The sequence below is a fragment of the Aethalodelphis obliquidens genome, unplaced genomic scaffold (assembly GCF_003676395.1).
Source record: "Aethalodelphis obliquidens isolate GAN/ISIS:26980383/991018 unplaced genomic scaffold, ASM367639v1 scaffold1, whole genome shotgun sequence".
In the NCBI taxonomy this organism is placed as follows: Eukaryota; Metazoa; Chordata; class Mammalia; order Artiodactyla; family Delphinidae; genus Aethalodelphis; species Aethalodelphis obliquidens.
The window spans coordinates 70111960-70139268 of record NW_020837945.1 but is presented as its reverse complement, the minus strand read 5'-3'; the positions used below and the strand labels follow the sequence as shown (position 1 = coordinate 70139268).

The 27309-nt window shown below is 47.9% G+C and overlaps 1 protein-coding gene across 5 annotated transcripts in view; it reads left to right on the top strand.

The window, feature by feature from the left end:
• ITGB5 (integrin subunit beta 5) overlaps nt 1-27309 on the top strand; it is a 125095-nt gene that overhangs the window by 15711 nt on the left and 82075 nt on the right. For 4 of the 5 annotated variants that reach the window (XM_027106912.1, XM_027106896.1, XM_027106931.1 and 1 more), the window contains 2 exons: nt 8153-8238; nt 18545-18749. In XM_027106912.1, coding sequence (XP_026962713.1) covers nt 8153-8238; nt 18545-18749 — 291 coding nt within the window. Of the gene's footprint in view, nt 1-4733; nt 4849-8152; nt 8239-18544; nt 18750-27309 lie in introns of those variants that run through there. The other variant, XM_027106922.1, reaches the window with a different exon arrangement.

The following is a 27309-nucleotide window of genomic DNA, read 5'->3' as shown; positions in this document are numbered from 1 at the left end:
CAGGTTTCTTTTTTCACTCCAGAGCTTGGGGTAGATCACCGGTTTCCAAACACCCAACTGGCAACCAGTGCCCATTGCTGATGTTTTCATGGGTCCCCAGGGAAAGGCAAAGAGAAGGATGTATCTTGTGTCACACACAGGAGTATATCATTGCCAACAGCCCCCTGCTTCCCAAGGACTGTCCTTTAATTTGAAATTATGTCTTTTTTATTTTTGGTGGGAAAACTTTTTAATAATTTGTAATGATAATAGAGAGTGGTTTTCATTTTGAGCAAAAGAAAAAATCTGGCAATCCTATATACGTTCTACCTTCTCTTTTTGTTTTCTTTTTAAATCATAATGATCCTAATAATCTGTGAAATCCAAAAGTTTGGGAACTGCTGAAGGAGATGACTTCTTAGTTTCCTTACAGTTTGACATTCTGATTCTAGTAAAACCTTAAATACTTCCAGTTGCAAATAATTCTTTCAATACATTATTTTCCATTTGCGTTGTGATTTCTGTTTTTCAAAGTTTGTATACATCTTTCATCTGTGTGTTTAATCCAGCAGGAAATAGACTTCTAATTTAAGGGGGCTCACTTCAAACAAGTCCCTGGCAGGCTGACAGCCCCCATCCCAGGGTTATCTGCTCTCCTTATTATCCCCTTGCCGAGGGCCTCCAGACAGGACCCGAAGATATGGCCTTCCCACATAACCAGGGAAGGGTTTCTCTGGGGTGAGGCCCTTGATCTTTGCTAAGAAGGAGGGAGGAGTGTGGCATTGATCGGGCTGCGGAACTGGAGTCATGTTTGCTATCATTGTTTATTAAAAGGAAAAAAATCAAATGTTCTTCTGGTGAATGTCCTGCACGTTAGAATGCTGGAAATCCTAGGAGAGCCCTTTATCCTATTTACTGCACTCCTCTTGGCAGCACTCCCTCCCCCCATGATTCCGTGGTCTATGCTGGGGCTGTTGGAATTTGGCCTTGGGTTTGCAGCCCTCCTCAGGTAACCAGGCAAAGGTTCAGAAATGCAAACAGGGGGTTTGGTGTGTCGGCTGCTGTTTACCCTAGGTATTTACACTTTAGCGCCATCATCCTTGAATTAGGGGGACTTTCAATAAAGGGGATTGAGGCAGAAGAGGGCAGGGCCTAATTAGCTCTAATTAGTATTCCTCTCCTGCTTGTTCTCCATGCTTATTTAGCTACTGAGGCAACGGAGAATTAAAATATCTAAGTAGTTGGCAGAAGGCCCTTCGTGCCTGCCTACCCTGGTAACTACTTTTTCTCCTTCAGCGAGCTCATGGAGACGTTCTGAGAAGTTTTAACATCGTGTGGGACGATTACACAGTACTTAAACGATGGTGCCCCTTTCACGTGGCGGTGTGCAGCTGTGTTAATGGGGTGGGGTCGCTTCACAGGTATTTTCAGTTGGTCGGGGCGGAGGGCTGTGGTGTGTTTTCTTTCTTTCTGGTTGGAATGGGAGTAACGGCCTTTCTAAATGTAAAGGAACACTTTACTTATAGGTGCCCATTTGTTGGTGAGGCTGCCGCTTCTGTTGAATGCAGGGTTCGATTACTGGGCCACATGGTGAAAAGTTTGCTCCCAGACAGGCCTTGACACCTCCCCTGTGGCGGATGCTTGAAGCAGGGCTGTAGAGTGCCCCTCCCCACCTCCAGGCTAGTTCCCTACCCCACTGCCCCCCAGAGTTTTTCAGAGATGGTTGCTTGTCTCTTGTAGAGTTATTCTCAACTCTCGCTCAGAGTGATCCTGTTAAAACTCAAGTCAGATCGTGTCGCTCTGCTTCAAACCCTCCAGTGGCTTCCGGAAGTCTTGCCAGTGCCCTGCCAGGCTCTCCATGAACGCCCCCCCGCCCCGCCCCGTGCCTCTCACCACTTCCCCTCATGCACTTCAGTCCAGCACCGAGGGCCTCGTTGTCTTCGAGCTCAGCTGCAGGCCTTCCCTCTGCCTGGAATGCTCTCCCTGCAGATCTCTGCACGGCGGGCCGCCTCCACACCCCCCCACACCCCCCAGCCTTTTCTCAGTGTCTCCAGCTCAGCCAGAGCTGCAGCCTCCTGCCCACATTCTTCCTGTCTCCTTGCCTTCCTTGGTTTTTCTCCCTAGCACTTAGCACCATCTAATGTACTTCCTTATCCGGAGTATCGTCCATCTTCTCTTCTGAGCATTGTGCCCCTCACCAGGACGTATGCTCCGTGAGGGCAGGGAGCTTTGTCCGTTCTATTTGACACTGTATCCTCTGTGCCTAGAACAGTGCCTGACTCATACTTGTTGAATGAATGGATGAACACGAGTCTTGGTACTGTGTGTGTGTGTTGGAGGCGGAGTGTCCCGTCCTCACCTCCTTGCCTCCTCCTACAACTAGCTTTGAGGTCAGGGACTATGCATGTAACTTATTAGGAGGAAACATTCATTGTTGTGAGGGAGAGAACTCATTTGAGTGTGTCAAGATTTTTTGAGCTGGAATCTATGATAGAGGCCGTTTAGTCCACCCCTGGAATTGTTTGCAGGAAGATGCCGAGGCCAGGAAAGGTTAAATGACTTGTAGCCAATAAGTGACAGAACAAGTACTTGGATCTTTCGTGCCAGGAAAGCCTTTTCCTCAGCCCATGACTCCAGCCCAAATGTCCCGTCCTCTGTGAAGCCTTGTCTGCATCCCTCAGATGGAGCAGAGTTGGCCTCTCCTTCCCTTGCTCTCATAGCATATTCTGTCTGGTAGAGAGACTGGGGGCTGCCTCATCGGCTACGTGGTGAATTGCCGCGTCTCACTTACCTTTAGGTCCCTGATACGGACACAATGATTGGTCCTCAGTTGAGTCCTCCCCGCCCGGCCACTCCTACCATGGTTTCAATGACCTTAAAACCCTCAACTTCTTAAACATGTAAAACAATTTTAGTTACAGAAAAATCGAGAAGGTCGTATAGAGAGTTCCCGTATGCCCCACTTCCGGTTTTGCCTATTATATTTACATCTTGCGTTCATATGGCATATTTGTTACAATGAATGAACCACATCAATATGTTATAATTAACGAAAATCCGGGGCTCCTTAGTTGCGGCATGTGGGATCTAGCTCCCTGACCAGGGATCGAATCCACATCCCCTGCATTGGAAGGCAGATTCTTAACCACTGTGCCACCAGGGAAGTCCCCAGTTGTCTTTTTAAAAATAAATTTTGGAATAGGTAATATATTCACATACTTTTTAAAAGCATAACAAGTGTAGGGTGAGAGATCTCTTTTCCATGCTTGTTGCCCGTTAGTCTGGGGCATTGCCCCCGCCCCCTTCCCTGCTCAGACCATCCCTGTCAGTTTCTTACGGATCCATAGTGTTTTCTGTACATTTGTTACAAATCTCCCTCCCCCAGTTTTATTGAAAGGCAGCACTAAACACACTGTTCTGTACCTTGCCTTTTCTGTTAGCTCAGCGATAAGTATATCCGAGTGAGCTTCATATCAGTGTGCAGGGAATAGGGAGCATGCACATTCTTTTTTAAAGCCACGTAGTATTCTAGTATTTGAATTGGTGTTTTAAAAAAACAAGTCATATCTGTAAAGCCGACGTTGTTGCGTGTTTTTGCAGATGTCTGCTGTTCAGAAAGGCAGTAAAGATATAAACAAGACAGATCCTTCCTAGGGCGTATTTACACTTCATGGTAACATCTTTAGACTGATGACTCTTTAATTGCTAGAATCAGCACTGGAAAGACTTTGTCACATGTGGGGATTGTGGTTCAGGGCATGTTGGAAGAGGCACTCCAGTGCCTTACCCCTCCCCCCCCCCCAAACAAGAATGATGAAATGTTTTTATTTTCTGTTGTCTTGAAAACAATGAGTAAAATGTAATTCGGGATTGTGTTTCTCTCACCTAGCTGGAGGAGGGTGCAGGCAGGAAGGGATGGATTAGGAGAAACATTTCACGCATCTTGAAGGAAGAATCGGCCGGACATGGCGGCTGCCTGGATATGACTGATGACAGGCAAGGATGAGTCAATGAGTTTGGGAAGGAGACAGTGTTTTCAGATGATGGTTTGCAGTAAACCCCTGGCTTCAGAGACATTAAGGGCTGCAGGCAGTTGACATTGAGCTGGAATGGTCACTGTGCAAACAGTAACCAAGAAAAGTTGTGGCCACTGTCTGGGCTGCTAGCATCTATTACCATGACCTAGACACAACACTCTGACATTTGTGAACTGCAGCTGTTCTAACGTTTTTTTCATTGCTTCCTTCCTTTCAAAATGCTATTGGTGCCAAGTGACTCATCCAGCCAAATCTAAGCTTACTGAAATATTAATAGGTGGAAAGAGGAGAGATGCCAGAGGGAGTAAGGCTGGCACCGTGGCTCATATCAGCACACAGTCTATGCTTCTGGTTCCCTGAGTTCCTGGCTGCTACCTGGTCCCTGGCAGACTGTGAGCTCCTGGGGAGCAAGGCCTGGGTCATTCATCTCTGTATCTCTAGCATCCCCTAGTCCAGTGCTTGGCGTTTGGGACATGCTTAGAACAGGGTTTCTTGAATTTTAATTTGTCCCAACAGCAACCTAATTTTATTTTTATATTTAAAACAAATTTTTAATTTTTATACGATTGTAAAAGGTTACTTTCTATTTACAGTTACTACAAATTATAGCAATGTGATTTTAGAGGAATCATTTTGAGTGCAGGGAAACTACTTTACTATATTGCATGTGAATATGTAAGAGTAACAGAAGCAATTAAGGATGACAAATATTTTATAGTTGTTCAGTATGTTTTCATACCAGATGCCTGTCACATCCCTGGAGCCTCTTCAGGATTACGTCCAAGGTCTTTCGGGCTGACAAAGCAGAAGACCAGAGCCCAGTCTGATGTGGGTCAGAACGGAGGAGCCCTTAATGCTGTGAACCTGAGACCCCCGACCCAAGGTCCCAGAGCTCAGTGATGAGGCCCTGCTATTTAGAAAGTGGTGTTTGTGAATTTATGTTGATTAGGGCAGAGACATAAATGAGACATCCAATCTCAAATTCCTTTCTGACTGAGGGCCCGTTGGACTTCTCTCCTCCAGAGGACCCTGGAGCTCACTGGTCACATGGCCTGCGTCTGGGGTGGTGCAGGGATCCCCAGGCAGGTACCCTACGTGGGCACTTGCCGACCAGTGCCCCTTCTGTTTTTTTTTGTTTGTTTGTTTGTTTGTTTTTGTGGTATGCGGGCCTCTCACTGTTGTGGCCTCTCCCACTGCAGAGCACAGGCTCCGGACGGGCCGCTCCGCAGCATGTGGGATCTTCCCGGACCAGGGCACGAACCCGTGTCCCCTGCATTGGCAGGCAGACTTTCAACCACTGCGCCACCAGGGAAGCCCCAGTGCCCCCTTCTGACCTCTTACTTGTAGACTGGGCTCCTTCTTTCAAGTCACTCTTGTTTACAACTGTAAAATGAGGTGACTTGACTAGCTCATGCTAAAGCATTTCTAGCTCCAGGGTTCTGCAATTCCATTATTTTTATAGAAATGATTTTATACATCAAAGCAAATGACATGCCACAAGGGCCTGAGTGTGTATTTGATAAGGTTGAGGAGAGCAGAAGAAAAGTCACTTTCATTCTAGTTTTGATTTTTTTCACCCCCTCAGGTAGTGGTTTCTGACAGGTAAGGAGATTTTTTTTTTTTTTCGGTTATCCACATCTATTTATTTAATGTCAATACTTCAAGCTAAGTATTCTGGGGAATATATTTTTTTTTTATTGAAGTATAGTTGATTTACAATGTTGTGTTTATTTCTGCTGTACAGCAAAGTGATTCAGGTAAGGAGATTAGACCAAAACATTGAACTGGCATGTTGAAACTTTTCCTGCCATCATTCTCTTTTTTAAAAGGCTTTTTTATTTTATTATATTTTGTTTTATTTTATTTATTAATTTATTATCCCTCCCCTCCCCCCTTATCCCTCGGTAACTATAAGTTTATTTTCTACATCTGTAACTCTATTTCTGTTTTGTAGATAAGTTCATTTGTAGCCTTTTTTTAGATTCCACATATAAGCGATATCATATGATATTTGTCTTTCTCTGTCTGACTGACTTTACTCAGTATGACAATCTCTAGGACCATCCATGTTGCTGCAAATGGCATTATTTAAAAGGTGTTTTAAAAAGTGCCTATCTGAATGTCTCCAAGTGAGTGGATTCATTTTAAAATGGGAAAGGAGGTTGTCAAGGCGGACAGGAGGCAGGCAAGCCCAACTTCCCTGTGGGCTGGATTCTGAGACCTTCTTGGTGAGTGTTTGGGACCTGGAAAGGACTCTACCTCCTGAAATGAGGCGTGCACGGTGGTTGGTCCCAGCTTGTTTCTTCTGGAAAATGTGTTTTGAGTCCAGTACTGCACCCAGGAGGTCCTGCTGTAGGCCTGGCCGTGAGATTGTGGTCCCCCAGCTCCAGGGGTATGAGGCAGGGGCCCCAACAGGGCGATGGCTGGTGGGGAGGGTTCAGGTTGAGGTCTCTGGCTGGGGAAAACCATCATTCTCACCCTCTGTGGGCTCCCAAAACTGCCCTGCCTTTCCTCCTAGCACCTCAGGTTCCATCCCAGCTGCCATTCTTATCCCAAATGGTATTTGTTCCCTCTAGTGTGGGGTGACACAGTGCAGCTTCCTGCGTCACCCACTTTCTGAGGATTTTCACTGCTAGTGACAAAGAAGAAGCAGAGAGTTAAAATGAGCAAATTAGGGAAATGTTACAGTTTTAAGATGTCTTACAACCAATATTGTTATGTTGTTTTGTGGAGCTAGGGAATAGTCTCCGCCTCCCGGTGTTTTCTCCTCCACTCTCTCTTGTTAATCTCGTTGACTTTTTTTTTTCCCCTTTATGGTCTGAGCCCTTCTTCCTGGGGCTGGTGGCCCTGGGTTTTTCTTTTTTCTATTTATCTGCTGTGCCCCTAGGCAGTAACCAGAAGAGACCAGTGGGTCTGTTAGTGCTGTGAGGACCAAATAAAGTTATTTCTGTTCAGAGAAAAACCAACCAGTTCTGCTCTTGGTCAAAAGAAATCTGTCGGGGATGTTTCAGAAAGGAAGAAAAAGAACTGGATGCTAAGTTTCACCAAGGATGTCTTTGCTGTTGGGGGTGGGAGCTGGAGGCGGGGGTAGAGTGAGGTAGGGAGGTGGGCGAGGAGAGGGGACAAGGGCTTTAACCTCAGTACCACAGTGGAGCCTGCCTCGGGAGGCCCCTCCCCATATGAACGGCACAGGGACGGGGGTGGAGGAGGTACTGGCCTGGGCTTGAAATAAGTGACTTTTATAGCAATAAAGAAGTTTCCTTGTAATCTTAGTTTCTGATTTTATTTAAAAATCAGGGATGGATTTTGAATTTGATCAAATGCCTTTTTATTACCTCCTGAGGTGGTATGTTTTTTTCTTACTTGACCTACTAGTAGATATATTGAATTAGTGGATTTCCCATATCTTAAGCTGACATTGTATTCCTGGGATGTATTCTGTTTTTTTTTTTTGCGGTACGTGGGCCCCTGACTGTTGTGGCCTCTCCCGTTGCGGAGCACAGGCTCCGGACGCGCAGGCTCAGCGGCCATGGCTCACGGGCCAAGCCTCTCCGCGGCATGTGGGATCCTCCCGGACCGGGGCACGAACCTGCGTCCCCTGCATCGGCAGGCGGACTCTCAACCACTGCGCCACCAGGGAAACCCTGGGATGTATTCTTCTTTAAGGGCTGTGCTGGCTTCTTTTGGTACACTGTGGATTTGGTGTGACAGTACCTGATTTAGGATTTTCTTATGCCTGAAGAAGATCGATCGGTTTTTTTTTTTTCTTTCCTTTTTGTACTATTTTTGTCATTTTGGCTGGACTAAGTGTAAAGGGGCCTTGTTCCCCCTCAATGAGGCAGGACCTGCTGTTTTACTGGAGAAGGCGGTGGGAACTAAGTGGGTGCAGCAGAAGGAATGGGAGTTGCAAACACAAGTGTGCACGTGGTGGGTGCTTCAAAAACCGTCAGTCTTTAGCTTTGGCCAGTGAGCCTTCACCTGCAGTTAGCACGGGGGCCTTGCACTCCTCGGCCTCACGGAGGTCCCCTGGTAAAAAAAAAAAAAGGAAGTGACTCCTCCTCCCGCCCCATTCAAAAACCTCATTAATAGAGGTTACGGCCAGAAACTAATTGGTGCATCTTTATCTTTCTTTGAAGGTCTCAACATATGCACTAGTGGAAGTGCCACCTCTTGTGAAGAATGTCTGCTAATCCACCCAAAATGTGCCTGGTGCTCCAAAGAGGTATGTGGGAGGGGGAGGGGAGGAGTGCTGTGAGGGGGTGGGGGAGGGGTGGGGAGGGCGTGGGCTGCACCACAGCACACAAGTTGACTGTGCAGAAAGTGTGCAGATTCTGCGAATTGCCTCTTCCTCTTTCTCCCAAGGCGATGACGAAAAGAAAAGCTACCTTTTTATAAGTTGGGTCTCTAGGTAGTGTTGAATGTTTTAATCCTGTTTGGGGGAAGCAAGGTCTTCCTTCCCTTTTGTGGGGGAACCAGTTATGACTCTTGTATAGTTTTCTGCAATTTGGTAAAAGACCTGAGCTTGTGAAGTGAGTCTGTTGCATAACAATTTAAAACATGCCTGGGTGGGTGGCCTGTTGGTGGACGCCAGTCATTGTGGAGTGGCTTATCTGAGGATGAATAATATGAACTGGCCTCTGTGAAATGATTTTATTTGAAAACAATGGCTGATGTTTCTTCAAACCCCATAGGAAGGGATGTAAGTTTGGGGTGGTGATAGGCATATTGCTATCGTAAAGCAATACAAATACCAGTGCTTGGTGGGCTCATCAGGAAATATTCAATTTCTAACCCTCCTGTCTTGGGGGAAATTTCTGGGTCACTTTTCTAAACTTGTTAGAACCATGGAGCACAAACCCTCTCTGCACTAGTACACCGTTAAAGTTATTCTTAAAAGAACCCAAGATTTGCCATTTGGGCTGCCTCAGCCTCTGCAGTTCAGTGTGCGTGCCTGTCAAGAGGAGCAAGGATGGCTCCTGGGAGGCCAGACCTCATCGCCATGATGCAACTCCAGAAGTCTAGGGACTCCTTTAGCCTCTGATGGCTAAAAACAATCGTGTGGGGACCCACTACTAGATGCCACACACTTCGTATATCGTATGTCTAATCCGCACGACAGCTCTGTCGGGTGGGTGGCAATACACCCCTTTTACTGATGAAAATCTCAGTCTCAGAGCAGGGAAGTGACTGTTTGAAGGCCACACCATTTTCCAAAGCTAGGGTTTCAGTCTGGCTTCCTGGACTTCTGAGCCCAGGCTCTCTCTTCTAGGCTACACTGCCTCTTCCATGTGACTCTTCTAGAATTTTTTCTAGTAGAGAGTAAGATTACTAAACAAGCTACTTTGAGAGAGGACTCTTCCCAACATATGAACCCCTCGTAGTTGTGCTTAATTGTACTGTCTTTGTTATCAACTTTCTTTAAAACCTTTCACTGGTTCCTTACGACCTGCATGACAAATCCAAGTTCTGTAGCCCCTGCCTGCCTCCCCACCTTCATCCCTTGCTTGCCCCCAAGACTTTAGCCCCAGGGAATGACTCGAAGGTCCCCAGAGAGTCCTGACTGATGAACACCCTCATGGTTTTCCCTGTGCTGCTGCTTCTCCTGCAGGGCCTTCCCGGCTTTCCCCTCCTTTCCCTGACCAACACCTTGTCTTCAGTTTTCAAGAGTTAGTTCAAGGGCTTCCCTGGTGGCGCAGTGGTTAAGAATCCGCCTGCCAATGTAGGGGACACGGGTTCAAGCCCTGGTCCAGGAAGATCCCACGTGCCATGGAGCAACCAAGCCCGTGCGCCACAACTACTGAACCCGTGTGCCACAACTACTGAACCCGTGCGCCACAACTACTGAACCCGTGCACCACAACGACTGAAGCCCACGTGCCTAGAGCCCGTGCTCCACAACAAGGGAAGCCACCGCACTGAGAAGCCTGTGCTTCTCACTCCATGAAGAGTAGCCCCTGCTCACTGCAACTAGAGAAAACCCGCGTACAGCAATGAAGACCCAACACAGCCAAAAATTAAAAAAAAAGAAAAAGTTAGTTCAAGACTCATCTACTCCGTGAAAACTTCCATGGTTTTCCCCCAGACACATCTGTCTGTCCACCCAACCATCTATCCATCCATCTGTCCACCCAACCATCTATCCATCCATCTGTCCAGCCATCCATCTGTCCATCCATCCATCCATCCATCTGAAATTAAAATGTAAGCTCCCTCCACCAGAATGTTATGGCAGTGGTTTTATCTGGTTTCTTCACTGCTGGATCCCCCACACCCTGACTGGTGCCTGGCACATAGTAGTTGCTCAGTAAGATTGATGGAAGGATTTCACTGAGTGGCTGTTTATTACGTGTCTGCACGTACAGGCCATGACCACCTCTTTGTCTCCCCTGTAGTCCGTCCTCCTTCTGTCGCACTTATAGCCTCTTATTCTGTGCATTTGTTTTCATGCCTGCTTCCAATTAAATCATCATCTCCTTGAGAATCTTTGTCTTATTCATCTTCAGATCTGGCCAAGAATCTGGCAGGAATTCATATTTGATAAAAGAAGCCTGCTAAAAAGACATGGAGTTAGAAAACGAAAGTTTAAATCTCAGTTTTACCATGATTTATTGTCACTTTCTTTCTTTTTTTTTTAAATTTTTTTTTTTTTTTTTTGGGGTACCCGGGCCTCTCACTGCTGCGGCCTCTCCCGTTGCGGAGCACAGGCTCCGGACGCGCAGGCTCAGCGGCCATGGCTCACGGGCCCAGCCGCTCTGCGGCATGTGGGATCCTCCCGGACCGGGGCACGAACCCGTGTCCCCTGCATCGGCAGGTGGACTCTCAACCACTGTGCCACCAGGGAAGCCCTATTGTCACTTTCTTGGTATGTAAAATGAAGATGACAGTTCTCACCCTCCAGCATTTTGAGATCAGTTCATGAGAGGGCTTGTGGCTGGGACCGCTAAGTAACCAAGCCTCCTGACCCTTGTCATCTACGGATATCTTCTAGTGGAATGTGGGCAGTGCGATTAGGAAGCCGGGCTGCATTGTCTACTTTAGGTCTCTTCCGTTCCTGTGCTAGTACTTCCCAAGTCTGACGTCCCAATACTGGTAGTGACTGATGTTATCTCGCGGAGCATATCATTGTCCTGGCCCCACACCTGGGCTCGCTCTGTGCTTACAGCCTCAATCTTGGCTGAAGAACCTCCTGTGCTGCCTGCCTGGGAACGCGGCTTCCCATCCTCTTGGGAGGTGAACTTCCCCCATGGCCTGAGTGTGTTTCAGAGAGCTGGGTTTGGGGCATTCAGGAATAGCTTTGATCAACCCCTGCCTCTTAGCAAGACAGGAGAAGTGTGGCCGAGTGCCTTAACAGTGAATCCTGGGACGTCAGCACAGAAGTGAGGTTTCTGCCAAGAGCACACGACGTGTGTGCGCGGGAGGGCTGGTGCCGAGTGGAGGGCCAGGTCCCTAACTAGCGTGTTCCCGTGGATGCCGATCCGCCGCTAGCCACCCTGGGGCTGCATACCGCCACAGATTAACCCCCGAACACATTCCGTCAGGAGCCCGCCGCTCCAGATCCCACAATGGCTTCCTTATTTATTTGGGGTGGGGGTGGGGACGTCTTACTCTGCATTTAACACTGCTTGTAGCCTAATTCCATCTCCTCTCCCCAGTCCCCCCTCTCGTCACTGTATTCTCCCACAGGTGTGGCGTTTGAGTCAGCCAGTGCCCTCACCACCGCCCCCCCGTCTCCACACTTCATGCTGGTTCTGTCTGCCTGGGTCTGCTGTATGGCCCCGTTAACCTGGCTCTCCTGTCTTCATTTTCTAACTGTGGCTTAATTTTCCCTGGTGGCTTTAGACAAGGGGTCCCCAAGCTCTGGGCCATGGACCGGTACTGGTCTGTGGCCTGTTAGGAACCTGGCCGCACAGCAGGAGGTGAGCGGCGGGCCAGCGAGCGAAGCTTCATCAGCCGCTCCCCATCGCTCGCATTACCGCCTGAGCCATCCCGCCCCCGCCATGGAAAAATTGTCTTCCATGAAACCGGTCCCTGGTGCCAAAAAGTCTGGGGACCGCTGCTTTATTTTTTTTTTTAATGTGTTTGGGGATATTTAAAAAAAATTTATTTATTTTTGGCTGTGTTGGGTCTTCGTTGCTGCGTGCAGGCTTTCTCTAGTTGTGGTGAGCGGGGACTACTCTTCGTTGTGGTGCGCGGGCTTCTCATTGCGGTGGCTTCTCTTGTTGCGGAGCACGGGCTCTAGGTGTGTGGGCTTCAGTAGTTGCAGCACGCGGGCTCAGTAGTTGCGGCACACGAGCCCTAGAGTGCACGGTCTTCAGTAGTTGCGGCGCATGGGCTCAGTAATGGCGCACGGGCTGAGTTGCTCCGCGGCATGTGGAATCTTCCCGGATCAGGGCTCGAACTGTGTCCCTTGCTTTGGCAGGTGGATTCTTAACCACTGTGCCACCAGGGAAGTCCTGGCACCTTTGCTTTAGACCTTACCCTCTGGCTTCAAGACCAGAGTTGCCAGACTCTCCCTTACCCTAGACGAGGAAGTGGAGGGTATGCTGCTGGTCTTTACCACACAGCTCAGCCCCTGTCTCCTGTCCTTCATCACAGCCCTGGGCTGTTCTCGGCCAGCTTGAACACTCCCTGTGCTGTTTGTACTGCATGGCGTAAAACATACAGCAAACTCTGGCAGCTTATTATCTATTTTGTCCTTCATGTTTTAAAAGTAGACATTTGTCTCTGCTCTAAGAGAGTAAGTCTCACAACCCAGCTAGCTCTGAAGAGCCGTGTGCGGGGAAGAATGCGTGTGAATGCTTTTACGGCAAGGCCTCGGGACAGCCTGTTATTTCCACTCACGTTTTCTCACCTGAAACCAGTTACATCCCTCAGCCTAAGTGCAGTAGGAGCTGGGAGACTTAATCTAGCTGTGTGCTGGGGAGGAAGGGGGAAGGGGCTTTGTGGACCAGCAGCCTGTGCCAGGGGCAGGGAGGCCAGCGTGCTGGACAGAGGACAAGGTTTGGGGAGAAGTGGGCGGGGCTGAAGGACTGGCATGTGGTCCCCCCGGCCCTGCACGGAAAGAAGGGTTGTGGGAGCCCCGGTGGAGGCAGAGGCAGACAGGGCGATGGCACTCAGGGTTGGGGGTGAGGGAGGCTCTTGAGGTGTGAACGTGAGCCAACCTGAGGCCATGTTGCTGTGAGCGGTCCAGGCTGCTGTGAAACCAGAGGGAGAAGGAGCGGGCAGGCATGGCCACCCCGTGGAATCCCGCGGGACAAGAACTGGGAGACCTGGGGCGCTTGGATGGTGGATGTAGGGGCAGACGTGGGAGGAGGTGGAGAACCTGGGCCGCGGGGAAGGGTCTTTGCCTTGGAGGTGGACGTGGAGAGAAGGAATGAAGGGGTCAGTAGGACTGGAGGTGGGAATGTGAGGAAGGAGACAGAGTAGAGGCTGGGAAGCAAGACCGGCCGCCTGGGCCTCCTGGGAGATTACCGTGGTGGGGAAAGGAGAGGGAGGGCGCATGACCTGTAGTCTCCTTTGAGCTGGGAAGGAATGAAAAACATAAGCGTCCGCCCCAGCTCACGATAAAATACAGATCTATGGAGAGCATCTCTTTGCGGTCCTGAAAGAAGCATCTCGGCCTCTTGCAGGTGCTTCGTGAACATTTGTCCAGTGCATTAAGGGAGCCGAGCGGAAGCTGACAGGGATTTCCCCCTCCCCCAGGCAGGCAGGCCACGTGGGGGTGTGTTGACGGTGCACAGAGTTCAGTCTGTCATCCCTTAACCTTCTGCTTCCCTCCCCCGCCCTCTAATCCACAAGGGCTCCATCGAGCCAGGGCCGAAGCCCAGAAAGCAGCTGGCTCCGTGCCTCTGCCCGGCTCTCTGCCTGTTCACCAGTTTGCGACTTCTTCCCCCTCATCCCAGGATCCGGCAGTCTGCCCCCTTTCCTGCTTGGGTTCCTCTTCCCCCAGGCCTGCAGTTTCTCAACTCCTCCACCCTGCTGTTTGTTTCCGCAGCAGGCAGCGAGGCGCCCAGAGGATGCGATGACCAGAGTGGCACAGGCGGACAAACCGAGTGCCCTGGCCACGGTGGCCGTGGGTGCAGGAGGGACGTTTTTGATTAACAAAACGTAGGGGAGTTCAGTGTACAGTGAACAGTAGACCTCATTATATCCTCTGTGTAATAGGCGATGGATGGAGCAGAGAGGGCCAGGTGGTAACAACTCCGAGCGAGCGCCAGTGTCGGAACAAAAGTAAAAGCCATCTACATTTGGACCGCCTCCCTTTTCTTTCTTGTATTATTACCGCTTAGTGACTAAAAGCCCTGCAAGGTATTTCAAGTTCCCGTGTGCATTCTGTTGCTTCTCTTGGTAACTTGCCTGTCGTGTAGTTACCCTTCCCTCGTGAGCCCTTTGGAGGGTTCGTGACGGTGTTTCTGGAGACCACGGACAGATGCTTCCTTCACGAACTGAAACCTCTTCTGGCACGGAGCCGTAAGCACCTGTGAGCATTTGCGCTGCCCCGTGAGAGCCCATCCTGAAAGTAGTTTCCATTTTTCCGTGTTGAGATGAAGACTCGTACCTGTTTTTCTGCATCAAGTGGCTATTTACCCTCCAAGTTTGATCGGTGGCAGGAGGAGCTCAGCACCTGAGGCAGCAAGGAAATACTAAATTCAGAGGATGGAGTTTGGGGGCCCAGAGTCAGTTTCCCGCTCTGGAATTCAGCCGTGACCTTGGCTGAGAAGAACACTGAGCTTACTTCCAGAAAGCTGAGGCCGGAGGCACTTACACTTCTCAGGAGAACATACGCATGCACTTAGGCGTGTGGGCTTCTGATTCCTCATCTGTAGAAGTGAGGGGCTGGCACCAGATGATGCATCCGAGGTCCCTTCCCCCTGGAACTTGCTGTGTTCTGACACCTGGCAGAGGGTCAGGTGTCAGGTCTCTGGGATCTGAGGGCTCTTAGCACATCAGACTTCAGGGTGTCGCTCATGAGAGGAGGATTTTCTTAATCACGAGTCTTCCTTTCCTCCAAGGGTTTATAATTTGGGGCCTCTCCTCTGCATTCACTGAATTCGAAGCTTGGAAATTGTGGTATTGAGGCCTTGTCTTTATTTATACCGTGTGTGAACCTGGAAGGTCATAACTGTCACAATATATGCCCCTGGTCTTTGTGGTTTTGGTTCCTTTCTTTAAATATGCATCCATCCTTATTCAAAATTAAAATATCTGGAGAGGAGCTAGAGGAGGGGAATAGAGGGAAAGCCCTTGGGCTGGTGGGGTTACCATTCCCTGCGGGGTCTGCAGTGTTCTCCGTCCCTTTCTTGGGCAGCAAGAGCCTATGCCAAAAGTCAGTCATGGCTATTTTCAGACTGCATGCCGGAGAGACCTTCAACTGTTGTGGGCATCCTTGATTGATATCGAGGTAGCTGCCTTACTCTCAGAAGGTTCTCCAGACTTCCATGCCCAGAGGTGCCTCAGCCAGTGTCTTTGAGGTCCTAAAGACCTGCGACAGTGACAGGACTCAATAAATAAAGGCGTCTCAAAGGTTCTCAAGCACATCAGTGAAACCACTGGGGCTTCCCCAGGTAGCAAGCAACTGAACTCTGTGAAACAGGAGAAGGTTGGCAAACTTGATAGAAATGGATGGCCCTGAGGCCAAGTCTGAGTTTGGTATGAGTGCCATAGTAGGCTGTCCCTTGCTGCCTGTGCCGCTGGAGCTGCTGAGAAGTGGGTCCCCCGTACTGTCACATTGCTGAGTGGTAGGCACTTCTGAAGTCATTCTGCAACTGGCAGTTTGAATGTTCTCAGTGGTGGTTCTCGCGCTGGCAGCTGGGTGACAGGAGTTCACGGTCTTTCCTGCTGGTGCAGCAAACTTCACGGAAGCCACGTGCATTGGAGTGGAGGGTTGCCACCACCTTGAAGAATGTTACTAAGGAGAATGAAGGGAAAGCTGTTACCAATGAGGGGCATGAAGAGGGCTTTGCTCCTAACATCCTAGAGAATAAATGAGCCCCAGAGCACAATCAGGAAAGCCAGCTACACAAACAAGGTTGTAATTGGCACTCTGTGGCTGCCTCTCAGTTCTTCAGGTTTGGGAAGCACGTCCTGGACTTCAAGTCTCCTGAGGAGCCCAGCAGGTACATCTTCCCTGAGCAGCAGGTGGCCCTGTACAAGTCCTGCCTCAGGGACTGGTACTGCCTATCAAAAACGGCCTTTGAGCATATTGACTGGGAAGCTTGGACGAAGTTCATTGCTGGTGAAGGTGTCCAGGCATTAGGGAATGATTTGTGTGTGTGTGTGTGTGTGTTACGCGGGCCTGTCACTGCTGTGGCCTCTCCCGTTGCGGAGCACAGGCTCCGGATTCGCAGGCTCAGCGGCCATGGCTCACGGGCCCAGCCTTTCCGCGGCATGTGGGATCTTCCCGGACCGGGGCACGAACCCGTGTCCCCTGCATCGGCAGGTGGACTCTCAACCACTGCGCCACCAGGGAAGCCCTAGGGAATGATTTTGATGACGTGAATGGCTGAGGCTGTGGTGAGGAATCATGTAGCTGCCTCCTGCTTAGGGTGAAACAGATTGGCTCTGTGACCTAGTCTATTCCGGAATGCAGGCTGCTTCAGACCAAGGGGAGGGCCGTTAGGGGTTTCCATCGCCCCCGGGAGACTGAAGATGCTTTCCTCGCCAGCCTGGTGGGGTGGGGGAGGGGATGTGCACTGGTCTGGTGGAGACAGGTGCACTTTGACAGTCAGAACTGGGTGGAGGACAGCCAGCTCCGTGGAGTTGGGGGAGCTGGCAGCAAGGCCAGCATGCTGGCAAGAAGTTCAGAAATTCTCTAGCCACGTACGCTCTGAGCAGGCGAACCCCTAAGCCCTTTCAGCTCTGGACAGCTAATTCACCCTGTGCTTCACACAGCTCAAGACAGCAGTCTCATACCTGTAAGGCCCTCAGGAAGTTACCTCTCCTTTCCGCTATTCCTGGGAGGTTTTTACTGCTTCATCAGAGCCAAGCTAGACTGTTCGGAACCCAGTTTAGAAACCTCAGCTTTGGAATCTTGTAATTTCTACAATAATCATTGTTCTCACCCTGTTCCACAAGTGTCTGTGGAGCCATTTATATTTACAGTGCAATCCGGAGGTTGTTGACATGCAAGGTCTCCCGTCATGTCAAGAGATCAATAGACAAAATTAAAAAAAAAAAATTCAGGTATAAGCAAACGAAAAACCAAAATCACAGAGGCCCAGACAACACATCTGGTTTTACTTAAAAATACTGCAGAGTCTTCTTGACTTCTTGGTCTTGAACCTTGCAAAGGCCCCAGTGGCACTGACTGGTCTTGGGGCATCCTAGACCGTGATGAAGGGGGGAGGGGAGTCCCTCTGCGGTCAGCGGACTCTTGACTCATCTGAGGCTCTTTGGCAAAGTGTTTACAGTGGCGGGAGGAAGAGAGAGCATCTAACTCCTCCAGCCATTGCTCCAGTGCAACCAGCTGGAAGAGGGGATCTTCTTCTCTACATCCAGCAGTGAATGGGTTTGCTTTGCCATTGAAAACCCCCTTACTGGAAAACAATCACTGCTTACAGGTATCCTACTTTATAACAAAGTATATAATTTCATTTTAAAGTAAATGGCCCAAACTCCTAGTGCCCCAAACTAGGGTGGGTCATCCTGGTGCACAGCCTTCTCCTAAATCCAACTGAAGAAAAGAAAGATTTTTCTTATCAATGTGGCTTTATTGTTTAAACAACAGTAAAGAGAAAAAGAAAAATATCATTTTATTCCCTCTCCCCTAGCACCTCAACTATCTTAATTTTTAATTTTTCTTTGGCATCCTGATGCAGATACCACTCTATTTTCTGATTTTTTTCCCTTAATGTTTTGAAATTTCTGCTTAGTCTTCATAACTATTTGTGATGGCCGTACCATCTATTGAGGTGATAAACCATGTTTTCCTTCTGGTTTAGGGATTTTGGCTCAAGTTTATGATTGTGCTATTCTGAGGAACATGCAGTATATATCTTATAGAGTTTTGCTTTCCTTTTGATAATTTTCTGGTGATAAATTCCTAGGAGGGGACCAAGGGCTCAAAAGGTACCGCATCGCTCTCCAGAATGGTTGTGCCTGCATATGCTAGATGAGGGAACAGCTCAGAAGTTAACTCTTGATTGTCTGAGTGATGACTACTTGGCCACTTATATGGTATCTTTCAAAAATTTTTAGTGATGCAACTTTTGACCATATCAGTTATTTTCTCCTGCTTATCGTGTAGACAGGCACATTTTTTTAAAGGAGCGTTTTTGACCATTAAAATAACGAGACCAAACATTTTTACTGTGCGTGTTTACACCTTGCAAAATGCTTTCACATCCGACACCTCACTTAATCCTCATGATGCTTGGTGAGGCACTTGGCGGAGTTTTTGTTTTGTCTGCTTTTAGGAAATGGAATGTAGAGGGTCTCAGGTCGCAGGGTGGTGATGAGACTACAGCCTGAGGTGTCCCGGAGCTGCTCTGACCGCCTCCTGCCCTCTTCCCCTGTTTCTACACCTCCAGGACTTCGGCAGCCTGCGGTCGGTCACCTCCCGGTGCGACTTCAAGGCAAACCTGGTCAGGAATGGCTGTGGCGGCGAGTTTGAGAGTCCGGTCAGCAGCACCCAGGTCCTTCGGAGCCTGCCTCTCAGCAGCAAGGGCTCCAGCCCCGCGGGGTCAGACGTCATCCAGATGACGCCGCAGGAGGTCACGGTGAACCTGCGGCCCGGTGAGTGCCTTTGGGGTGGACCTGTTCAAGATGGTGGAAAGATGAGCCGGGCCAGGGAGGGGGCAGTGGTGAGGTGTGGCCCAGACCCCAGGAAGCAGAGTCCAGGGCCTTTGGGGATGATCAGAGTATCTTTGCTATTTTAAAAAATTGTGAAATATATGTAACGTACAATTTTTAACCATTTTAACCATTTCTAAGTGTGTAGTTCAGTGGCATTAAGTATACTCACAGTGTTGTCTAGCCATCACCACTCTCCATTTCCAGAACTTTTTTGTCATCCCAAACTGAAACTCTGTACCAATTAGACACTAACCCCTCCCTCCCTCCCCCACCAGCCCCTGGCAACCACCCTTCCGCTTTCTGTCTCTGTGAATCTGATTACTCCAGGTACCTCATAGAAGTGGACTCACATATATTTGTCCGTCTCATCCATGACGTAGCACGTGCCAGTATGTCCTTCCTTTTCAAGCTGAGTAATCCTCCATTGTACGTATAGACACATGTTGTTTATCCGTTCACCCATCGACGGGCTCTTGGATTGTTTCCACCTTTTGACTACTGTGAATAATGTTCTTGTTTTTCGTGGGAGGATGCTGGTATGTTTACTCCCTAGTTAATGCAAGTTTCTCGGGGAACGTACTACTGCCAGGAGAAAGTATTTTTTCCTGTCAGCAAATTCCATTTGAATCAGTGACATTCTGAAGGGACGAACTTGCAGAGTAGAGATTTCTTTTTTTCGTGACCCTGGAGCCTCTGCCAGCCCTGGAGTTGATTGTGGTATAAGGGAACTGACAGTTTTTGCACACCTACTCTGTGCCTGTTACTTGACCTACCCGAAGGTAGCTGATGTAACTTTACACCTGAGGAGCTGTGTGCTCAAGGGCTCCCAGTCAGAGCAGCGAACCTGACTCAATATCGAGTCTTTGTGGTCGCACAGCTCATGGTTGTTTCTAGCTCACCACGTTTGTCGTTTTGTATTCTACCTATTAGGTCCCTTGCGATGTCAAGGGAGGATGTGAATGTGGCCAAATGAGGAAGTATCACATTGTTGAGAGAAGGCAGCTTTTTTCCCAAATCCCATTGATTTTTAGCCTTTTCTTCTTTCTCATTGTCTAGGAAACCACTGGCAATAACTATTTCCAGGTGGTTTGTTTAGACAGGGCGGCTGGGTCAGTGGGAAGATGAGGGATCTAGTTGGCCGTCCTAGGTTCTGGTTCTGGCTCTGTTCCTAGCTCAGGGGTCCTGGGCAAGCTGCTCTACTCCTTAGCGTCTCAGGGTCTCTGTCACCTTCATTCCTCACAGCCCTGTTCAGAGGCTTAAATGAGACTTTTTGTATAAATGCACTTGAAGAGCTTTTAATTATTGTTTTCAAAGAGCAATGGCCAAGATGCAGATTTCGGAGTCAGCCACGTCTAGATCTGGGTAGAGATTCTCATGTCTCAGAAATGGATCGAGCACAGCCCTGCACGTCTTAAGCTCTTAGTGTTGCCTGTTCTTCTTGTTGTCGTTAGAAAGAACTCTGAGTCACTGTGTATTTGAGAACTGTTGTATTTTGCTTATTGAATTGTCTTGGAAATAAGAAACGGAAGAAGGGTGTAAGTGGCGTAGAGCAGCATAAACTGCTGGATGGCCCAGGGATTAGTGCTGGGATTAGCTGAAGTAACTGTTTTCACAAGTCATCTCACTGGAAGGGACACTTCGCCTTTTGTTTAGTGAGATTCCAAGTTGAGAGAGAGAAGGGAGCCCTTACAAAGCTGTGTGAGTGGGTAGAGAAGAGGAAGCTTTCTGTGAGCCAATGTCCGATGGTATCCTCCGGGGGGAAGATGACTGCCTCTCCCTACGTGGAGTCAGGCTCAGGGTCAAGGGCTCTGACCTAGAAGGGGACATAGGCGTTGTTGTAGACTATTAATATATCAGAACACAGTGTATGATAAGAATGGTTACAACTAACATCAAGGGTGTGTTTTCCTTTTTAACCTAACGGCGTAACAGTCACTTCAAGAAAATTCTTAAAGTCCTTCACTTTAACACTATTTTTCATTCTTACTAGATCTTCTGTCTTTGTATATGTGTTCATATTTCTCATATACTAACAATGTATTTATTATTGTATACTGTTTTCACTTAATTTTTGGAAACAAGGACCAAAATTAACACGTCCAGAAGAGTTAGAGTTTGAGGGTCATCAGCGAGGGAGGTTTTTACTTTTGGAACTGCTCGTCTAGAATTGCTCTGAGCCTGTGGTGCTCTCTCCAAGAAACATTCTTCATGGTGGCAAATCCTTATTCTTTAGGGTAGATTTAATTTAGGGAAGAGTTGGAGGTCAACACAGAATCAGAGATGTCACAGTGTCAATTCCAGTTTTCAAAATCAGAATTCAGGTGTGGCTCTGAGGCAGAGAGACGGTTTGCTTTGACTTATCAACTGGCTTTTAAAACAGCCCCCAAAGAAGTGACTTGATTGAGGGCACCCTCCTTGGGCAGAGTTCTCAAAGTTCTCATGAAGTTTATGCACAATGCTTATTTATGCGTGAAGCTCAACGTATACTCGATTAAAGAAAGAAATCAGTCTTATTTGGTATAGTCAAATCTCTCGCTAAGCATTATGATTCAGTTTCCAGTATTGGAAATAAATGGGAAACATGATCCTTTGTTTATACAAAATCGTGATGCGAGTGCTGTGTGCAGCTCTGGTCCTACGGAAGGTACGATGATGGAGAGCCCTTTGCTGTGGCCGTCAAGGTGAAGGAGGGGCTGGCTGCCCTGTGGAGACGCACCCAAGCTCTGAGGGTGTTTCAGTCTGTAGAGATGAAGACTTAGGAGGAGATCAGATGATAAGCTGAATTCCTAGAGGTCGAGAACCTTGTGAACATGTTTCTCAAATATAGAAACGCTTGAAGCCCATGATGCCTCTTCACATTTTGAAAATTTCAGCAATCATAAAGAGAAGGACAGTCAAACCGCAGATATTTATTTGGGGAAAGGGGAGAATGGTCTGTTGCCATTAACAACATTTTCAGTTTACCAAGCGGGTACTTACTTCAGGGCAACACCCCCGTGACTCAGGAAGGCATTCAGGTACGTAATGATTGGTTTTTCCATTGTGTATTTTTAGGAACGCTTTCCTGTCTCCTCCTTTGCCCTGCTCCCCAATACCTCATAATAGGTATTTGTTGAATGAAGTGTAGCCCTTTACTAGCCTCATGCCAGACTAGTCAAGGACAAGCTTCAGCACAATATGTGAGGTACTTCACCAAGGCAAAGTTAATTGTTCCGGGATAAGCCTGGAAAAAAAAGAAAGAAAAGTTTTCCTCTACCTTAAGCAGAATTTTTTGTTTTGCTTTGTTTTTTTTTTAAGTTGAGCTGTAATTCACATACTGTAAAATTCACCATTTTGAAGTATACAATTCAGTGGTTTGTAGTGTACTTGCAAGGTGGTTACAACATCGCCGCTATCTAATTCCAGAACATTTTCATCACCTCGAAAAGAAACCCTGTACCCGTTAATAGTCACTCCTATCCTCTGCCTCCACGCCATTTTCGGCCCCTGACATCCACTAATCTATTTTCTATCTCGGAGGTTTTGCTAACTCTGGACATTTCATTTAAATCATATAATATGTTGTCTCTTATGTCTGGCTTCTTTCACTGAAGCAAAATGTTTTTAAGATTCATTGATGTTGTAGCATGTATCAGGACTTCATTCCTTTTTATGGCCAAATAATGTTCCATTGTATATCTATAGATAACACCACGTTTTAGTGGATGGGTATTTGGGCTGTTTCCACTTTGGGACAATTATGACTAATGCTGCAGTGAACACTTATGTACACGTTTTTGTGTGGACATATGTTTTCAATAATCTTGATTATATAGCTAGGAGTGGAATTGCTGGATCATATGGTAATTCTATGTTTAACTTTTTCAGGAACTGCCAAACTTTAAGCAAGATTTTGTATAAACACAAGATCATGTTTTCCATTTTGTTTCCAGTCCTGGAAACTGTATGTCAGGATAACAATCTTAAAAAAACCTTAACAAAGGGTATAAAATCCTTACGAAAGGACGTAAACTTTAAAGCATATTGAAATGGTAAAAAGCTAGAGGTGGAGCAGTTAGAAAAGGTTTACCTAAGTCTTTATTTGCCTCAATCCCTTAGCCTGTTAAAAAGTGACCTCTGATTGGTAGCTTAAACATTTTTTTTAATGTTTTATTTTGAAGTAATTTTAGAGTTGCAAGAAGTTGCAAAAATTATAGAGAGTTCTTGTGTACCCTTCTCAGCTTTTCCCAGTGATAACCAGAGTTTGTAGTCAAAGCCAGGAAATTGACCTGGGTATCATACTGTTGACTAAACTGCAGGTGATTGGTTGCTTTTGATATGGGCTTCCTGCCAGCCCTCATCTATGCTGCTTTTCTCCCCTCTCCTACGTTCTGGTTGGAGATGGCAAGTACCTGACTTAGGTATTGCTTCTACTACCCAGACTGACAATGCACACTTCAAAAGACTTGATGATGGATGGATAGTGCTTTGCTATAGACTGAATATGTTGAAATTCTAACTGACTCCCAGTGTGATGGTATTAGGAAATGAAGCGGGGCCTTTGAGAGGTCATGGGGTGGAGCCCTCATGAATGGGATTAGTGCTATCAAAACAAAACCCCCAAACCCTCAAGACCCTGGAGGGTGCTTCCCCGCTTCGGCAAGAAGTCTGTAGCGTGAAACCCAGAAGAGGGCTCTCGCCAGAACCTGACCACGCTGGCCTGATCTTGCACTTACAGCCTTTATAACTGTGAGAAATAAATTTCTGTTGTTCGTAAGCCACTTAGTCCATGGTACTTGTTACAGCAGCCTGAACTAAGATAAGACTATTTTCAAGGAAACTAGAAGGGCCAAGCCCTAATTGCTTGGGGTCAGACACTGTGAAGGCCAGTAACTCTCCTGATGGTTCCATCTGTCAAGTGTCAGAATTCTGAGGTGGGGAGTGGTGTTTGGTACAGCAGGGCGGCCAGTGAGGTAGTTCTTTGCTTCTGGGTCTGGATTTAATTCCGGGTACTAATTGCCTTCTGCTGTAGTGAACAGAGAGCTGGATGATAAGTCTTATAAGTTGTGCACTAGGCCCCTAATTCCCTGCTCAGCTGTAGTCCCTTTTTTTTTTTTTTTTTGCGGTACGCGGGCCTCTCACTGCTGTGGCCTCTCCCGTTGCGGAGCACAGTCTCCGGACGCGCAGGCTCAGCGGCCATGGCTCACGGGCCCAGCCGCTCCGCGGCATGTGGGATCTTCCCGGACCGGGGCACAAACCCATGTCCCCTGCATCGGCAGGCAGACTCTCAACCACTGCGCCACCAGGGAAGCCCCGTAGTCCATTTTTAACATAGCTGATTTTAATGTTTCTTTCAATTTCTAGCACAGAAGTATAATTCTAGGGAATCAAAAAACTACTTATATTGGGGATAGCAGGAGTATTTATTTTTGAGACACTACTTTGTCTTAATATTTGAACAAAAATCAATCTTAAAAAACCCAAAAGTTGTTCCTAGAATTCTCTACTTTCATTTTCTGGTAATGTTTGTCATCTGGTATATGTTCCTAAGGAAAAAGCTCCCTTTTCACTCTTTATTGAAGGGAAGACAGAAGAAACCTTTAAAAATACATTTCAGAGGGAATGCCGGTTGCTATTGATTATGGTGGGAGTATCTACACTTAGGAACCCCGCAGTGGCAGGAATTCTTTGTGAAATACAGCTGGGGCTGGGTGCGTTGGAAGCAGGAAAAACCAGCAGGACGTGGGAGGGGCTGCTTGCAGGAGAAGCTTCCTCCTCACAGATGTGAGGTGATCAGCTTTTCTCTTCTTCTTTTTTTTAAATATTTATTTATTTGGCTATGTCGGATCTTAGCTGCAGCATGTGGGATCTTCTTTGAGGCATGCAGGATCTTTCGTTGTAGTGCGCAGGCTCTTCGTTGTGTGTGGGCTTCTCTCTAGTTGTGGCACGTGGACTCCAGAGCGCTTGGGCTCTGTAGTTTGTGGCACATGGGCTCTCTAATTGAGGCCCACGAGCTCAGTAGTTGTGACACATGGGCTTATTGCCCCGCAGCATGTGGGATCTTAGTTCCCCCAACCAGGGATCGAACTCCCGTCCCCTGCATTGTGAGGCGGTTTCTTTACTACTGGCCCACCGGGGAAGTCCCTGATCAGGTTTTCTTTGGGGTTTGCTTTATCTTATTTCTCTGATCCTGCTGCTTGTCCTGAGGCGGGGGTTATGGGGGATGGTTCCAGACAGGAGGGCTGCAGCCACAGGAGGAGACGAGCCTGTAAGGGGATCTTTTTTTTTTTTTAAATAAATTTGTTTATTTATTTTTGGCTGCGTTGGGTCTTCGTTGCACGTGGGCTTTCTCTAGTTGCAGCAAGCAGGGGCTACTCTTCATTGCGGTGTGTGGGCTTCTCATTGTGGTGGCTTCTCTTTGTTGCGGAGCACGGGCTCTAGGCGCACGGGCTTCAGTAGTTGTGGCTCGTGGGCTCAGTAGTTGTGGCGTATGGGCTCTAGAGTGCAGGCTCAGTAGTTGTGGCTCATGGGCTTAGTTGCTCCGCAGCATGTGGGATCTTCCTGGACCAGGGCTCAAACCCGTGTCCCCTGTGCGGATTCTTAACCACTGCGCCACCAGGGAAGTCCCTGTAAGGGGGTCTTATATGGAGAGGGAGGAGGGGGATACGTGGGCTGGGTGGTGTCACCAGAGACTGGCACAGATCAAGTGTCCACAGTGAAGGTGAGCCCGGCTCTCACTCTCCTGGACTCACGAGAGGTGGCGACTGGTTTAAAGTCTCGGGTGGGGTCTTCCCTGGTGGCACAGTGGTTGAGAAGCCGCCTGCCAATGCAGGGGACATGGGTTTGATCCCTGGTCCGGGAAGATCCCACATGCCGCGGAGCAACTGAGCCCATGCGCCACAACTACTGAGCCTGTGCTCTAGAGCCCGCAAGCCACAACTACTGAGCCCGTGTGCTACAGCTACTGAAGCCCACACGCCTAGAGCCCGTGCTCCGCAACCAGAGAAGCCACTGCAATGAGAAGCCCATGCACTGCAATGAAGAGTAGCCCCTGCTCACCGCAACTAGACAAAGCCCGCATGCAGGAATGAGGACCCAACACAGCCAACAATAAATTAAAAAAAACGAAAAAAAGGAAATGTTGTCATTATGATAAAAAAAAAAAAGTCTCGGGTGGTGGAGAACTGGGTGGCTGGAGGTATTGTTGAGTGTGCATGGTTCCGGAAGTGTACCCAAAGATGGAGAACATGCCCCAGACCCTCTACCGGCATAGGGTGCCCCTGGCGTGCAGCAGCAGTTTCACCTTCAGTCAGCTAACCACGGGGGCTCCCTCGGTGGGGGAGTTGCGGCTCTGTAGCTTAATTCCCGTGCTTAGCACCCTCGCTGAGAACTGGTCCAGAAATGTCAGTCCTTCCAAAATCTGCTGATGTAACTGAGTCCAAGCTCGTACTGCTCACGGCATAACAGGCCAGTAAATTGAGAGGCGAGTTGCTGGGGCAAGGAATAGCAACTGTATCTGGAAAGCCAGCAGACCGAGGAGATGGTAGACTAGCGTCTCAAAGAACCATCTTCCCTGAGTTAGAATTCTGGCTTCTTTAATACTAACAGGGGAGGTGGGTAAGGGCCTGGCTCCTGCCAGACTTGGAAGGGGATGTGTTAATTTCTTCCTTCTTGCAGCTAATCACAGGTAGGCCTGGTCAGGATGTTTCCTGTGAGCTAAACAAAGGTATTTTAGCTTAATGCTCATTACCTGGGAGGCAGGGTTCCCAGAGATGGGTCAGTATGTATAATTTAGTCTTATAGGCAACATCCCTTTAGTGATTAACTTGTAGTAGAATAATAAGGTTCTTCCCTATTACACTGACAGAACATTCAATTATTGCCAAGGCCTACTGAGGAGTTTGTAGCATTTAAAATCCAGCATAGATAAGGTAGCCATAAACCCTCATTCCAAACATTAATGATATTACCCCTTTTCTTATACCCCTCCCTTCTTGGAAAACTGGGAGAGAAATATATATATATATATTTTAACCATTTGCAGCCTCCCTATGGGGAGGTGTGTGTGTGTTGTAGTGATCAATTTCTCTTAGAATTTAATGACAAGAGATTTCTTACTTCAGAATAGATAACCCCTTAGTATACAAAGAGACCTATGTACCACATCTCGTTTCCGTCTTTGCCTTCATGTCTGGAAAATTTGGAGTTAAATATAATACCCAAGGCCGTTAGCCAATCACACTCAAGTTTTTGGCAGAATGTTCTGTCTCTCTTTTTAGCTCCACAGGAAATTGCTTTAATAATTGACTTTCAGGGGAACTGAGGCCGAAGGTTTTCTTGTGTAGAAGCATTTGTATGGTGTTTATATATGCTGTCTCCTCAATACCCACAATAATTAGCATCCTCCCCATTTTACTGATCCAGAAACTGAGCAGCAAGTTTAAAGGAGCCTGAGGCCTTGAGCTCTTGGTGACAAGGTCCGGATTCCAGCCCAGCTCTTGCTTTCTGAGGCTAATGTCCA